General features: G+C 40.5%; 1 protein-coding gene across 2 annotated transcripts; it reads right to left on the reverse strand.

Moving 5' to 3' along the window:
• Positions 1 to 306: 306 nt before the first annotated feature.
• ptar1 (protein prenyltransferase alpha subunit repeat containing 1) lies at positions 307 to 15,392 on the reverse strand. Of its 2 annotated transcripts, XM_039803139.1 has the most exons (8): positions 15,269 to 15,356; positions 13,574 to 13,644; positions 12,966 to 13,135; positions 10,146 to 10,212; positions 9,731 to 9,835; positions 8,978 to 9,215; positions 4,570 to 4,910; positions 307 to 3,019 (listed from the first exon to the last, which is right to left on the reverse strand). In XM_039803139.1, the coding sequence occupies exons 2-8, from the start codon at positions 13,579 to 13,581 to the stop codon at positions 2,635 to 2,637; spliced, it is 1,314 nt and encodes a 437-aa protein (XP_039659073.1). In that variant the 5' UTR covers positions 13,582 to 13,644; positions 15,269 to 15,356; the 3' UTR covers positions 307 to 2,634. The 2 variants fall into 2 exon arrangements, with proteins under 2 accessions (XP_039659073.1, XP_039659071.1); XM_039803137.1 differs by lacking the exon at positions 13,574 to 13,644 and having other exon boundaries at positions 15,269 to 15,392.
• Positions 15,393 to 16,401: the final 1,009 nt, after the last annotated feature.

The raw sequence follows: 16,401 nt of genomic DNA on the forward strand, positions 1-16,401 counted from the left end.
GGGCTTTCACTCAATACTAACCAAATAAAAAACATAAATGTCGTCAGACATAAGAAAATAGGGTCCAGGTTGAAAAATACTGGAGTTCCCCTTTAATGTCTTCCACATCAGCGCAGTAGTTCATCAAACACACAGACACTCAGACACACAATAAGCAGCAGGTAAAAAAAATAAATACTTTAACCAAGATGAGCTTTATTGTCTTGGTAAGCAGATGACAAGCTCAACGCTTGGCGGAGGGTGGAATATAAAGGAATAAATAAGGAGTGAAGTAATGGAGAACAGCTGAAAGGAATAGAAAAGATTATCTATGATCCTGTACACAGTGATTTGAGGTGACAGAGCATCTAGACTTCATAACTCTGACATTGTAGTTTCTAAGAGAAGCTAAGGGTTACATGGAAGCACATGGAGACAGTGTAATGGGGAGCTAGGCCATTTTGGCTAGCCAGCCTGTGCACTTCAAGAACGAGCCAATGTAAGCAATCCAATGGAACCTCGACATAAATAGGTGATGGCACCCAAACTGCATCAAGGGCCCACTGGAACGCCATTTAGATGTGACCACATAGTGCATATAGTGAATGCCAATGTGCCCATGGCTACACTGATGGAACAACATCATCTGTGTAAATGTGTGCATTTGTTCACTTGTGTGCTGATAGTGTCATTGACAACCCTCAACAACTTCTAACATTGTCGGGCAACAGAACGATGGATCCTATTCAAACTGCAGTCCTGTATGCATTTTCTAAGCAACTATCTGGAATACGCAGGTGACTTCAGATTGGTGTAGATTCAAATTCAAGAATACCATTCTTCCCTTATTAATATAGAATGAGACAATGTGGTGGGAGGAGCTATCTTTTTTTAGTTTCCACATCATTGAAGGGATGGACTGTGCAGATATAGCATGTTACAATTTTTAAAAAGGAGTGCTAGAAGTTATTCTAGACAGAATGTAGACTGACCTTTTTGAGGTTACCTCTATTTTTGTACAAGGTAGTGACATAAAGCAGCTAGGGCTACGGTTAACTAGCCTGGTGCAAAATAACAGACAATATTTCAAAAATAGTTTAGCAATAATACCCCACAAATAGTATCATCAATTAGTCCAAAGTGCTGTTCAGTTTTCACCTGTTGAACACTACACACCTGTAACAGAGGAAGTAGTTGTAGAAATGGCAGCATGTAGCACCAGTGAATGTCGGGGGGGGGGTCACTCCCCTAGCACGCTATCCTTCAGAGTCAAACATCAATACCGCTAAACTGCTAAAGCTAACATTTCTCTGCCTATAGATTTAGTGCTTCAGGTTGTCAGAAGGTAAGACTTGCAAGTTAGCAACGTAACCTGTTATTTTTATACAACATATATAACCTGTTATTTAGCTAACAACTAGCTTTTTGGCTTTCTGTTGCAAGCTACTGTAACTTAGCGCTTAGCTACATAGTTAGGACATACTGACAATATTCACCAGTAACATGGAGCAGGAGCAGCAACCAAGGACCAACACAAGACGGAGAAAAAAAATGACATGGTTAATAAATGTCACCACCTTCAGAATGGAAATCTATAGAAGTTGAAAGAAGAACGGGAATCTGGCTGTGCTTAACACCTGCCTCTGCAACACGGGAGGGCTGAGGGCATTTCAACCAATCATTAAAGACCAATGGGATTCAATCAGAGCCACTGTCATTCCATTCTAATCTAATAAAGGGTTCATTAACTCCAAAAAGGCCAATCAAATTAAAAACAAACATGAATAAATAAAATGTAATTGTGAAATTATATATTTCATTACTTGCATAGTGACCAGTTGTATTGAAATTCATTTCCCCTACATTATAGCTGAAAATGCCTCTTATTCAATTATTTTTTGATCTCATTTTCCTGTTTCCACTCCCCGCCCCCCTCAGCTTGAGAAATCAGACTTTTGTAAAGCGAGAATGTTTGAAACAAAACTCCAATAAAACAGTTACTGTGAATATATGGATAAAAAAACACTTTATGATAATTAAAAATAAATAAATGAAGTTTTAACAATGTTTTGTATTTTGTTACAATTTATTGGGTCATGTATATATCCTACTCTTTTTAGTCATATGATTACTCATTTCATATTATTATTTAATGGCTTATTCATTTATATAGTACTGGCTATTTTGGCATTCCAACCAATCAGGCCCAACACATGCGATTCATTTAGTTTCTTTGCTGAAATATTTGAACAGACAAAGTAATATGTGCAGATAAATGCCAAACTGGCACTAAAAAACAAAAGCAGTGGCAATTGGACCTGAGGCACGGAGAAATCTTGAATAAGAAGAGAATCTACCAACAGACCCATAGCGAGCCAACCGTGTGCGCAGATTTCCGTTCTGAAGGGGTACTGGCTCAGATCAAGCTCAGGAGAATCCAGATGTTTCAGAGGAAGAACAGACAGGATGTCGTTAAAACCTCCTTACCCTCCCTCCCCACTGTCAGGAGCTGCCCTGGGACTGGTTTCTAAAGTCATCACTGCATCTGAATCACTATTGGTTAAAGTCAGCGCTACAGGTAGGGAAGCTGATCCTAAATCTGTGTCTAAAGGCAACTTCAATGTTGAGAGAGATTGGTGGGCTAACGGTTCTCTCTCAAGGCTGCTGATCAATGACAGTGTCTAACCACTTCCTGTATGCCAGGGCGAAACGTCTCTGCTCGGGGTTCCCGCAGCTGTCCAGGACACCGCTCACAAAGCTGTGCTCAGAGGGCAGGGCGGGGGGGCCTGGCAGCAGGGCGCCTCTCTTCAGTCGCTTGCTGTCCCGCGGGTCAGGCAAGGACGCCCCGTCCACCTCCATAGCGTCACTAGCATGCCCCTGTCCGTTCACACTCTCCCCCCTGCCGGCGCAGCTTTGAGCACCGACCTCGGCCAGCGTGGGGTCACTGTTGTTAAGGCGGACCGACGCGTTGCCTCCATTGCTGCTGCGGTGGTGCTGGTGCTCCGTCCTCCAGTGGTGCCACAGGTAGAAGACATGGCGCCTGGGAGGGGTGGAAACATACAGTACATCCAACACCTTATTATAGAAAAGTCCTGTACAAATACACAATATGGCTAAAGGTATACTCTGTGGGCACATCGTCCACTTACGGGGTTGGGCTAAACACCAGTTTAGTTTACATACACTTTGATTTGCATTTTTTTTGTTATTTTGATTTAAGGAATCAATTAAGACAAACATGAATTGTTTTGCAGTTAAACTTCTTAAATACGATGCTTTATCATGTGTTTTGCATGAAAAATCTCTTTGTAAAGTAACTAGTGACCATAGGTGTCAGACAATGTAGTGGAGTATCATTAGAAATTAAGTTAATATAAAATAGAAGTATAAGTACCTCAAAACCATACTTCGAGACAGTTCTTGAGTATATCTACTTCTATCCTTCAAATGTGCCAAAAGCAGTGGTGGAATGTAGCCAACAGTGAGATCTTACAAATCTGAAAGCCACATCACCTTACAACACCAGCAAAGAATGGCAACACACATAAATCTCTTGGCAGCAGAAATCCTTTTTAAGGCTTCATGGTCATACATGGACTGAAATTACCAACACAAACAAACAAAGATTAACTGCAGTGCTGCTGAAGAAGGCTCAGGTGGGTTGCTTCTCCCATTGTCTTTTACATTTTCTATTATGAAATAGCCAGTAAAATAAAGGCTTTTTAAATAATTATAAAGAAGAGTGCCTTGGAGTTTCCTTTTTTTCTACACTTTTGAATTGAATTCTCGAACCCAAAGAGCACCTTAAAACATCTGACTGAACTTTTAACATTTATATTTTATTTTTTAAGGTGAAACACGCGAGAAGAGGATGGTAAGGATCCTCTGAATCACGTTCATAATTCTGCAGCGGCGCTGCGCCTACATACCAATGCAAAATGTCACTTAGTGTAGCTAAGGTTCTTTAAAAAGCCCATTAATCATTGTGATGGTATTCATAAATGAGTAGAAAAAAGGAGAGATTAGTGCACAGAGGCTGAAGGCCAAGCAAGCATACTATAACGTACATATTTTAAATGTTTTTAGTGGCCTCCACAGTCACTATGAAGAAAAAAGAAAAAAAAAAAAAGATCAATCATCTTTCGTGATGAAAACTGACTGCAGGGTCTGATCATCTTTTCTCTCCATTCCCTTATGAATGCATAATCTAGCATATAAACTTGTTCTGTAGTCTATATTAGTTACTAAAAAAGTGAATAAATGCTAATTAAATAGGTCTTAATGACATTGAAAAAAATTTAGTGACAGGTAATAATAGGCTAGATTATGGCGGGAGTTTTACCACCCTGTCCGTCATGGGAAAAAGTCTAAGCCCCCACGATAGGGGGATCTGTAACTTACAGAACCGTTGCCTAAATAGTTACCTTTTCTAAAATACTGCTGGTTCTGTGGTGTTGGCACTTCAAGCCTGCAGTGCACCATAGGAGCATCAAATCAGGCGCGTCAGTTATTGCTTGCAGTGCGTTTGGGTCTCATAAGCCACTGAGAAATGACAACTGTCTAGTGTTTTGTTCTCCTGTGTGGCCTTACCTGTGACTCCAGAGTGTCTCGTGACCAGGGAAGGACTGGATCAGGTCTGAGCACAACTCCACCTCCTGGTGGAAGAGTTGAAGTAGCTGCCTGTCCTCCTCTGCTGCGGCCTCCGCCCCCGACAGCTCCCCGTTGGCTGGGCCCTGGCTGGGTGGGGGGGGGCTGCTGTCAGGGACTTGGCTGTGCCGGCGCTGGGGCGAACTGGGGGGGGTGGAAGCTGGAGTCTGGGAGAGCTCCGTGATCAGCTCCTTAAGCAGGAACTGGCGGTAGTGAAATCCGCTGTGGTCAGACACATGCATGGACACCCAGAGGCGCATCGACGACAGCTCATCATGGAACACCTGGGGGGGGGGAAGCACAGGACTCATAAGCAGCAAATCCAAGACATCATTTGGAGTTTGTCATGTCGTCAAGGAGAACCAGGAAATGAGTCGGGGGGAAATGCAACGCTACCAAGCCACGGCCGGGCAACATGCGACGTGTAGTTAAATTTTTTTGAGAGGTGACGTCTGTATCTCCACGTACGTAACCACGGCGTAGATTTAAAGGGGCGATAGAATGCAAAAAACTATTTTACCCTGTCATAGTTGTAAAACGACAGTTTGGAGGGTTAATAGGACATACATAGAACCTCTAAATCCCATTGACACCTCTTTCCTCTGCAAATCTCACAATTTGAAACTGCTGCTGAAAACGGGCGAATCTCAACAAAGCTAAAAGTTGGGGTCAACTCCTCAACTCGTAGTCTTTGTCACGCCCCAACATTTGCATAGGCTACACCACTGACCTGAGGTCAGCTGTCTTCTGAATCTAGCTAGGTCACGCAGATCTTCAGAGGTCCGCTATTTAATGACTAATTTCACTTCTGGGACTTTTTTATGCAAGAAATCAACTATTTAAAGCTCAAATATGGAACATTTTACGAAAATTGATGACTAATTGCAAATTTTGTCCGAATATGTGTCGCAGTTCAGCAGGAGCTCAGCAAGCTAACGTAACGCTCCATACCCGCTCAAAGTCACTGTTTCTGGGTTACTGGACTACTAAATGCTCCAGGCCCTGCAGCTAGCCGCAATATTTACCCATAGGACACCAGCAGCTAACGAAACCCAAAAAAATTCACAAAAATGCATTAAATTGAAATCGGTTAAAAGCGTTAGCTTTGTAAGACCTTAGTGGCGTGACGAAATTCAAACTGAAATTCAGATGAGACTAGACTAAATATGTTCGTCAACGACCTATTTTTCCATGATTAAGATGAGACGATGATGAGACTGCGCCAATGTCCAAAAACGCTGACTAAGACTAAATTAACATGTATTGTTGACGAAAAAAGACGAGACTAAATCTTTTGCATAAAATAAAAACTAAGATAAAATCTCTTTTCATTTTCGTCTACAATTGCCTCTACTTTTTCATCATGCGATAGAATATTCAGCTACCGAGACCCGGTGCTACGGCACCGACAGGTGCCTTAACGACTGTTATCTACCGGACCGAATAGCAACGCAGATTTTGGTGCCACTTAAATGCCTGCGCTTCTCTCTGATGCTCCTAAACGGACGTTAGAGTCAACCGAAACATCGCTGCACGGGACGCTAGTTAACACTACACTTGGCAGCAGGTAACGTTAGCATACCGTTAGCTAGCAGTTTAATGCTGACAGCTAAACGGTGTAAAGGTTTGTCTCTATTTCACTGTGTAGGATTCCAACACGAGACGTACGACAGTCTGTAGCTGCCGTTGTCTGAAAAACAACACATATGTTGCGTTCACTTGAAATACGCCTCGCCAGTGTCGAGCTGCATTTATTTTATTGTAAAATATCCTTTTCCCCCTGCAGTGGTTGTTTTTGTCGTTTAACAGGAATTTACTGGTGAAATAAGGAAGAGGCTCAATATTTATATAAATTTACAGTACAGGCCAAATGTTTGGACACACCTCATTCAATGAGTTTCTTTATTTTCATGATTATTTACATTGTAGATTCTCACTGAGGGCATCAAAACTATGAATGAACACATATGCAATTATGTACTTAACCAAAAATTGTGAAATAACTGAAAACATGTCTTATATTTTAGATTCTTCAAAGTAGCCACCCTTTGCTTTTTTTGATAACTTTGCAAACCCTTGGTGTTCTCTCAATGAGCTTCATGAGGTAGTCACCTGAAATGGTTTTACCTTCACAGGTGTGCTTTTTCAGGGTTAATTAGTGGAATCTTTTCCCTTATTAATAAAAAAGCAAAAGGTGGCTACTTTGAGGAATCTAAAATATAAGACATGTTTTCAGTTATTTCACACTTTTTTGTTTTGACTAAAACTTGACTAAAATGGCGAGACTTTTAGTTGACTAAAACTTAATTAAGATACCTTGAGTTCTCTTTTGACTAAAACTAGACTAAAATGACGAGACTTTTAGTCGACAAAAACTTGACTAACAAAATGTTTTGGCACAAGACTAAGACTAAATTAAAAATAGGTGACAAAATTAACACTAGCTTCCTGGACTCAAAAAGTTAGCTTGAGGTGCTCTTTGGATGGGATAATCATAACGTAGAAACCAATAAGGAAACTCCAAGGCACTCTCTTTTACAAAAATACTAAGCCTTTATTTATGGCTTGGTCATCATAAATCTTAAAGTACTCCGACACGTTTCGGCATACAAGCCTTCGTCAGGGAGTCAATCTGTAAATATGTAGTCAATATGTAAATATATTATAGTTATGCCGACCAGCTCCAGAAATCCAACACATCTTACCAAATTTGCAATTAGCCATCACTTTTCGTAAAACAGCCCATATTTCAGCTTTATATAGCTGATTTCTCGCATAAAAAAGAAGTGAATTTAGTAACAAAACATTGCAGTGTCTGAAATATGAGACCTGCTGTCAATGTGTTTGTATGTGGTTCGCTCAAACCAATCAGCACGCAGCTCATCTAAATATTCATGAGCATACCATATTTGGAAGAAAAAAAATGGTGAAAAGGAGTGAAGATGAGTTCAAGGTATTTATCAAACTGTTGCAAAAGGGGAATACGTTTGACAACTGGACTTTGTCCAACCAACTAACCAAAACTCTACATAAAGATATTGGGGAAGTAAGGAGTGCTAAAAAATTGAGAAATGGTTCTTTACTGGCAATATGTAAAAATGTGGAATAACAGAAAGCAATAAAGATAAATAAACTAAATGGACAACGAGTGAAGTGTTCAATGGCGTATGACAAGAAGGTTGTTAGGGGTGTAATCTCAGGGATTCCTCTAAGTGAGTCAGGGTATGGTGGCCCTGAAGTGCAGATCACAACAGCAAATAGAAAAACACAATAGCAAATCATAAAACACAACGGCAAATAGGAAAACAAAACAGCAAATAGGAAAACACCACAGCAGATATGAAAACACTTCAATAAATCATAAAACACAACGGCATTAACTTCTACATGGAAAAGCTAGGGCCTATCTAGCAGAGGACGGACCCTCCTGATTGGTAAGACGGACTATCTGTCTTTACAGACAGTCCGCCTGTTAAAAGTAGGCACTTTCCGTGTTTTTCACCTCTCCTTCAGTTTCTCTTCACCTTTTGCCTGATCCAGTCTGTTCATCAGTTTGTTAATGTTTATAACCAAGTCTTCAAAAGTAATCAACGTAAAAGTATTGCTGAAGCAACTGTCCCCATGTGTAATCCTGACTACATCAGGTCAGACCAGTTACACTTACCATGAGGCAGTAACTTGGGTGGAATACGGTTTAACTTCATCTTGTACCATGTCAAGGTAACTGAAGGTGGAATTACTGATCTTATGCTTATGTAGTTGAAAAACTGCTCAGTAACTAAAGTATCTGCAGCTACTGTGAGCATTGTACGGTGTCCTGTTTCACAGAGCAAGACAGATTTTTCTTTCTTATGAATGTTTTGTTTACTTATACAGTTAGGGCTGGGCAATATATGGATATTATATCAACATCGATATACTGTATGAGGCTAGATATTGTCTTACATTTTGGAAATCCCAATTTTGTGATATAGACAAGTGTCTTTTCCTGGCTTTAAAGACTGCATTACAGTAAAGTTATGTCAATTTCTGAAATTACCAGACTTTTCTAGCTGTTTTATTATTTGCCTTTACCCCCTTAGTCATTGTATCCACATTACTGATTATTATTTATCTAAACTCAAATTGTGTAAATTTTTGTGAAAGCACCAACAGTCAACCCTACAATATCGTGGCGAAAAGCGACCGATGTATTTGGTCAAAAATATCGTGACATTTCATTTTCTCCATATATTTATGCTGTGAAATGTTCCCCCTTTTTGACCCTTTGATGGTACTTACAAAGCCTCTAGACCTTATTTATAATAAATAAAAAAAAATAAATAAAAAAAAAAAAATCATGTGATCCTACCTTGACGTTGCCCTTGGCCATGTGCTGCAGCACCCAGATGCGGTGGGACCAGGCGTTGTAGTTGCTGGGATAGCGGCAGGCAGCGTCCGAGCACACCTTCATCTCTTGATGGAGGGTCCTGGCCAGATGGTCACTGAGCTGCTGGCTCCTCTCCGCATCGGCCTGCTCCGCTTCACCCTGCTGATGCTTCCGGCCCATAGCAGAGCACTGACGCAGGATCTGCTGCAGCACCCAGCGTCTGCAGGGAGACAATGCAGGGTGAGGGAACTCCATTACCTTGGAACCGATGATCGGATTCAAAACCAAATTTTCAAAACGTTTCCAATAAAAATCTATTCCACTGGAATTGTAATTTTTGAAACGATTCCAAGTTGGAACTGGTTCTCGATGCCCAATCATATTTATGATCTGTGTTCAGTAGGGGTGTGACGAGACTCCCAGCTCACCAGACGAGACACGAGACTGGTGAGCTGGGAGATAGAGAGAGACGGTACTCTCTAACTTTCTAATGCTGTGTTTTACAGCCAGCTTTTTTCTTCCGCTATTGCTCTGCAAAAGTAAACTCCGAGTCAACTTTGGAGAACGGGCGGGGGATCTTCTATGCTAATTTCAAGGCGGCTGTTCTGCACTTGTGTACTGATATCGCGAGACACTTTTTACCTTGACAAGAAATCTTGTCACATTTAATCTTGTGAAATCTTGTGTAGTACTAGTATTTAGAGAAGAACAGGGTTCTCTGCAGCTGAGTCTTACCGGTGTATCCAAGTCTCAGGGCTCTTGGGGAATTTGGTGAGGGCCAGCTTGCCCAGATAGAGGTCCTTCTCTGGGTTAAGAACTCCGCACTGCAGTAGCTCCTTCCTGCAACAACAATTGGCAACACATTACAAAAGACCTGCACGGCAGACTACGGCCGTCTTCCACAGGGTCAGTCCGGTATAGCATGCTTTAGCCACACTGTGGCGTGTTGAGTTGTGATCATATCAGTTTTCATAGAAGCTTCACATCAGTCAGCCAATGTACCAGGCTCACTACGTTTAGCTTTGAGTATTGTGTCTTCTTTTGCATAAAGATGTTAGACAATGAACAGCTGACATTCGTAAGAACAAATGTTTCTGTATATTTCTGTACTTGTGTTGTAGACGGCTGCTGTGACTGGGTGTAAGTGTACCTGACATTCCATGCAGTGGTGAAGTCCGGGTTAAGCAGCAACAGAGTGCAAGTGATATCCGCTAAAGCTGAGGGACACAAACATGAACTGTTAGCTTCTCAAATTTTTTGGCAGATTAAGGAACAAGAAAAAGCTTCTGTATTTTACTTGCAATTTTGAGACCAGAGTAGGTTTTTTAAAAATAATGTAGTAGGGATGTCCCGAAAACAGATACTTCGGTACCAAGGCGAAAACATGACGGTACTCATTTTTCTACAGTACCATAGGTACTGGGGGATGCAATCCTTCCAGACCTGACGAGGACAGTTTTACACCGAACGTTAGAAGTGTTCTAGTCTGCCGCTAAATGCTGAAGAAGAACACCGACCAGCACAGAACAGTGCCTCATCTCTGTGCACGATGCACACAGACGGCTTGACCACAGTCAGCCTCCGCCTACCATACATCCAATGTTTCAGAAACGGCTTTCCCGACTTCACCGGGAGCTCCCAAACAGAAAGTAAAGTCTGTTTCTCTCTGCCGTTGTCTGTCACAGCCTAACGTTAGCTCTGATAGCTGACATTAGCTAACTTTTGTGCTAGTTTTAGCGGACTTCTATAATGTCAGTTAAGTTAACTTTAACCAGCCCGGTTCTATGTGAAAAAAAAAAAAAACCACGACAGCAGAGAGAAACAGACGTAACTAAACAGTGCTACCACCACACCAAATTCTATTTTCATTTTAACACTTAAAATTTGTTGTTTTTTTCATATTTAACGGTTACTTTGCACAGCAAAAGAAAATGGGTCACTTTAAAAGCTTCTTCGTCTGTTACTCCCGTCATTTCCTGACAATCAATGTAGCATTTACCTAGCATTTAATGAGCATGCATCTATTTAACAGCCAGCTACGCCGGTTGACGAGAGTGCTGATCCAAACTGGGAGAGACACATTAACAAATGAAATAAGTTATTTATGTGTGTATTATTGCTGAAGAGCTATAATGTAATTGAATTTAACTCTGCTGGAGCATTCTTTGAGGCATTATCACTGGGATTTTCTCAGTTGAGAGCAATCACACTGTTATGTAAAACACATGAAGCCAATAAAATGCTTTAATGCTCATTACTTTGATTTCTTGTATTTAGTTCTGTTTATAGCCCCACTGATACTGGATTGTTTGAGGCAGATACTGCCATCGATATTTTGGGAGTGTTAGCGATATTTCGGCAGATAATATATATTTTTAAACGTAAACTAATAACACAACAACAAACTATCTTGATACAGATCTTTGTGATCGCAATACATACTTAGCACAATATGTTTTAGTGTAAATATGTACTTGTCAGTGCTCTTTTGTGGATGAACTATGTAATGGTGGCACTTTTTCTAATTGACCTACGACCTAGTTGTGCTTATAAATGAAGTTTCCAATACCAGAATTGGAAATACCTCCAGTACTGCCTAAAATTCTGGTATCTGTATCGGCGAGTGTACGAGTCTATGCACCGATCCGATACTAGAGATGGTCCGATAAAATTTTTTTTTGCTTCCCGATACAGATTCCGATACCTGAACTTGCGTATCGGCCGATACCGAGTACCGATCTGATACCAGTGTCATATATTTTATTATGTTTTAACAACTGTATACTACTATCCCTTTATGGATGTGATATGATTTCTATCTTTGTTGTCAGTCTGGCTCAGGTTAAACTCTTGGTAAAACATGAACAAATACAAACAATGACTGCCACAGAACTTTCTTTTATTCTCCAGTTACAGTCAGTTATAACGGAAAAATAACATAAATAAACTACTTTAACGTAGATTTTCTTTAGGGCTTTATTACCTGGAATCGGATCGGTGCATAAACTCCAGTACTTCCCCATACCGATACCAGCGTTTTAGGCAGTTTCGGGGCCAATTTGTTGTCCGGGGCTGCGCTCACTCCACATGAAACGCTACATTACAACTCTCCAGCAACATTTATGAAGAACAATGGGGGCAAAACAGCATAACTGACCTGTTTTAACTAGGGCTGCACAATTAATCGCAATTTTATCGAAATCGCAATATTTAGCAGAGAAATGTCCAAATCGGGTGCAATATTTGTTAAAGGCAAAATATGTGTCAAACCATTCTGGATGAAGTATTGTGGTGCTGCAGAGACAAATCCTATCCTACAGACTAGAGACACAAATCACTGGTACAGATCCTCACAGAAATCCCACTATAATTTCTTTTCATTTTAATATTGTTCAATGAAAATAATGGTACAAAAATAATCATTCCCTCCAATATCGTGAATCATATCGCAATCGCAATATCAATCAGAATAATCGCAATGAGATGTTTTCCTCATATGGTGCAGTAGGGCTGTGAATCTTCACTGGTCTCACGATTCAATTACGATTATCCTGTCAACGATTCAAATCGATATCATATGCATCACCTCCTCATAATTATTATATATTTGCTACACATGGTTTTCATCATCAAATTCAATCTGTCAGATATATCTGAACTCCCCTTTTTATTGTATCTGCTCCTAAAAAAAAACACCATCCTGAATATAGCGGCGTTTGTGTTTTGCAGACAACCGACAAAAGGCTAAAACAAAAAAGCAGCGAGCGGAAAAACAACAAGTAACATCAGTAGACAGTAATTGATTATGGTCTGTCACTGCATCGATGCAGAATTGTCCAGGTCGGCATCATGATGCATCGATGCAACGATTAATTGTTCCTGTTGGCAGGCTTGTACAATTCTAGGGGAAACATTGCTGTAACCTCTAGGAGGGATTTGTTTGTGGTGGATGTTGAGTGAGTTCAGTTACCTTCCCTCTCCAGCCAGTGTTTGCGCTGGCGGTAGAGCAGCAGCTTGTTGTGGACATACGGCAGCAGGAACTTGACACACCAGCTCTCAACACCCAGCTTGTTCTCCACCAACACAATGGGACTGCGGTTGTAGCGGGCCTCTGGACACGGGATCACACCAATCTCATCACTGAGGGAGCAGACACTGAGAATGAGGGTTTCAACTCGTTGTGTATGGACATGGAAGAATTGTTCTGGCAACACAACGTCTGGCTTCCTTTGGGGTATCAAGCAACATGCTCAGGAATATCCTGACAATTTATGAAAGACCTTTTTTTCTCAGAAGCCACGACACAGGGCCATTTCAACTGGCTCTGTACTCTGGCTATTTCTGTACTTGTTCACGGTAACATCAATCGCACAGCTCTGGTTTTTTGTTTGTTTTTTTTGGACTTGTGGGTTTTGTGCTTAAAAGGTCTTTACACACCGGGAGTGAAGCAAATAAAACAACACAAAATTGCCAAAATACTAGCCTGTAAATGTTTTGCATCAAAACTATTCATACAGGCGAGAATGAGAGATGAGAATTTGCGACAGCTGTTGAATAAAAAGGTTTGAGTATTCGCACCAGCTCATCTTCCACAGCCGGTTTGGATGTCGGTGGGACAGTTTGAGCTCCTTCTGTGGACGCTGCTGAAGCTAGAGAGAGAGAGAAAGTGACGGGAGATGCAATGTGCGCAGACGAGCGAGAGCGACTCAAGCAGAGGAGAGAGTTCAATTTTATTCAAGTGAATACACAGCAGCTAGAGTCTGCAGTTTGAGCACAAATAAATGCTGCCATCAGCCACTTTTCAATCTTGGCGCTACTGGATGAACGTCTTCCCACTGTTGCACAGGCAGATCATGAATATTGAACATGTTTAATAGATTTGAAATCGGTGCGGCTAGGATAAACGTGGGATGTAAAAAAAACTTGTTAACATACCTCACATCACAGAAACATCTGACCATTTCATCTTTAGAACCATCAAAAAATTAGGGCTTTGCTGACCATTGTCGGGAGAGGGAAATCAGGCTCAAAATTGGCTTGATTCTTGGCTATTAAGAGGTTGTAAATACCACAAGAGTGGGTGTCCAGGGTTCAAAATTAACTTTTTCATCCACCAGCCATATGGCTAGTGATTGTTCAAATTTTACCAGCCACTCAATAGATTACCATTGTTTTTTGGCTGGTGAGTGAAGTAAATCTACCAGCCACTTAAATATTTTAAAAATGGTGCCGATTTTTAACCCTGGGGGTGTCCATGTGAAATCTTATCATGAACATGTTTAACACAACCCCATTTAAAAGGCATCAATAATCAAAACATAACAGGGCCTGTTGTGATGTACACTCAGTTTATTAGGTCCACATAGCTCTATTTAACACAGTATACAGCCGTTGAGAACTCTACCTTCACGTTCTAAATTAAGTATAAGTGTAAGATTTTTCTACATTTTAAGAAACTTAAGAGGAATTTTAAACTTAAAAACTGGTTTAGGAAGACTGTCTATAATCCCCTTCAAAGCTTCCCATTTGTTTTTCCCACAACTCAACATTTCATCCACTCTTCAATGTTATCATGTAATATACATTTTCAAGTTGCAATTGTTGGTTTTTACATTCTACGTAACGTTAAACATTGACAGACTAAATTCTGCTTTTATTTCACGCTACACTAATTAGAGAATATAGTAATTGTGTATATTGTTACAATATATTGATTATGAGAGCCTTTTGACACCACCTTAATTACATTTTTTAAAGTGCTGCTTCATTTATTTGCATTATGAATAGATCAGAAGCTAATATTAACGTTAGCTCGTGAAAGCATAGCATTTGCTAACCCTGACAGCCTGGCGTTGCTAAAGAGACTGAAGCAGCCCTATTACACAGAAGCACGGGAAGCAATTTCAAATAAGACACTTTTTAAATACTAAATGAATTAATCGTAGCATGAGCTAACGTTGCTGGCCCGTGAAGAATGTGGAGCAGCTTTAACAGCCACCTTACGTCAAAGGGCGAGCTATAACGGTTAACTCGAAATAACCGTTTATTCTATCTTGTTCTTGAACACGGAAAGTGTTCCTATAAAGCCTTTCATCTCGCTAGCTATTAGAGAACAAACAGCTAACTTTGCCTGCACTGCTCTGATTCCAGGTAATAGTCCAAGCCCACACAGTTGAGAGGCTGGTTCAAGCTGTTGTGTGTCTTGGCATCCCCTGGATAGACAGAGCCGCTCCAGTCTGCCTGCTATGTTCATAGTCAACTAGCTATACTTACATGTTGGGGTTTCTTTTGAAGGCGTTAGTGATGTCTTTGACAACTCTCTGGACCAATACGTCCACCTCCTCCTCCGACTCCGCCATCTTTAGGGCACCTAATGACGCGTAACATGACCAAAAGGTTTTTCCGGGTAAAAAAAAAAAAAACAATACTACGGAAGCCCATGAGAACCATAGGCTTGCAATCGCTGCACTGTTTTTATGTAGGTCTACGGTTGTCCTTCCTGCTATGTAATATTTATGTACAATAAAATATAGCATACCCTTGATTGGTTTGACAATTGATTGTCCATTTGTTCAGTAATAGGAATCAATTTAAATGCCTTACATGACATGATATTATTATAGGCTAATATTTTTTTGCATGTCATGTAGTAGGCTAATATGCCATTTGGGGCATTCTGTTACGGCTGTATGTTGTTTGCTATTTACACACTTCCCTATCCCTATTCCCTCCCTTTTTCACCAATGATCCTGCAGTTAGAAAATACTGTAGTCTTATAATATGATGGCCTATTTGGAGCCCTCTTGCTCTGTCAGAATTCAGCAGTGGTCCCCTTTTGACTCCCCGGTTGCTCCCGCTCCGTGTATCTACTACCCATGAAGTTGAGTGCACACAACAGACTACACAATCTACTTTGCACAAAGCCACAGAAACCAGCCAGTACTCATGTGCCCCAGGTTTGCTGTTTTTTAGTGAGTTTGTGATAATTTAATAAAACATAAGTTATTTAGGAATATGCACCAGTTAAATATAGCATGATAATAACAGAAAGAAAAGATTTACAGGATTAGGTGCAGCAAGTGTCTTAAAGCAGTCTGTCTATATTGTGATTTTTATTATTATAATTATTACATTTATTTATGTCAGGGACCATGTACAGAAATACATTAATTAATAGTAATATTTGTGGTACTCACCATTATGGTTGTAGGATGTGTAATATCTGGGAGGGCACTGGTGCACTATTTTTAATTTGATACAGCATTGTGTAATTGTGCATTTGGGCATTGTGCAATACATAAGTTATTGATCACAGCATGATTTAATAGAAAATGTGCAATCTGGGTAGAATTAAGTGCAATATGAGGGGGAGGATGTGCACTGGGTTATTTTTCTTCTGTGAGAGT

The sequence above is a fragment of the Perca fluviatilis genome, chromosome 6 (genome assembly GCF_010015445.1).
Source record: "Perca fluviatilis chromosome 6, GENO_Pfluv_1.0, whole genome shotgun sequence".
NCBI classification, from domain to species: Eukaryota; Metazoa; Chordata; class Actinopteri; order Perciformes; family Percidae; genus Perca; species Perca fluviatilis.

What these genes read in the sequence shown, in the direction of transcription:
- ptar1 (XM_039803137.1), bottom strand. Translation starts at nt 15,354, where the DNA reads ATGGCGGAGTCGGAGGAGGAGGTGGACGTATTGGTCCAGAGAGTTGTC. An exon ending in TTCAAAAGAAACCCCAACAT is followed by an intron (nt 13,136 to 15,268) that starts GTAAGTATAGCT and finishes CTGCTCCCTCAG; the next exon opens with TGATGAGATTGGTGTGATCC. An exon ending in CCTGAGACTTGGATACACCG is followed by an intron (nt 9,216 to 9,730) that starts GTAAGACTCAGC and finishes GTCTCCCTGCAG; the next exon opens with ACGCTGGGTGCTGCAGCAGA.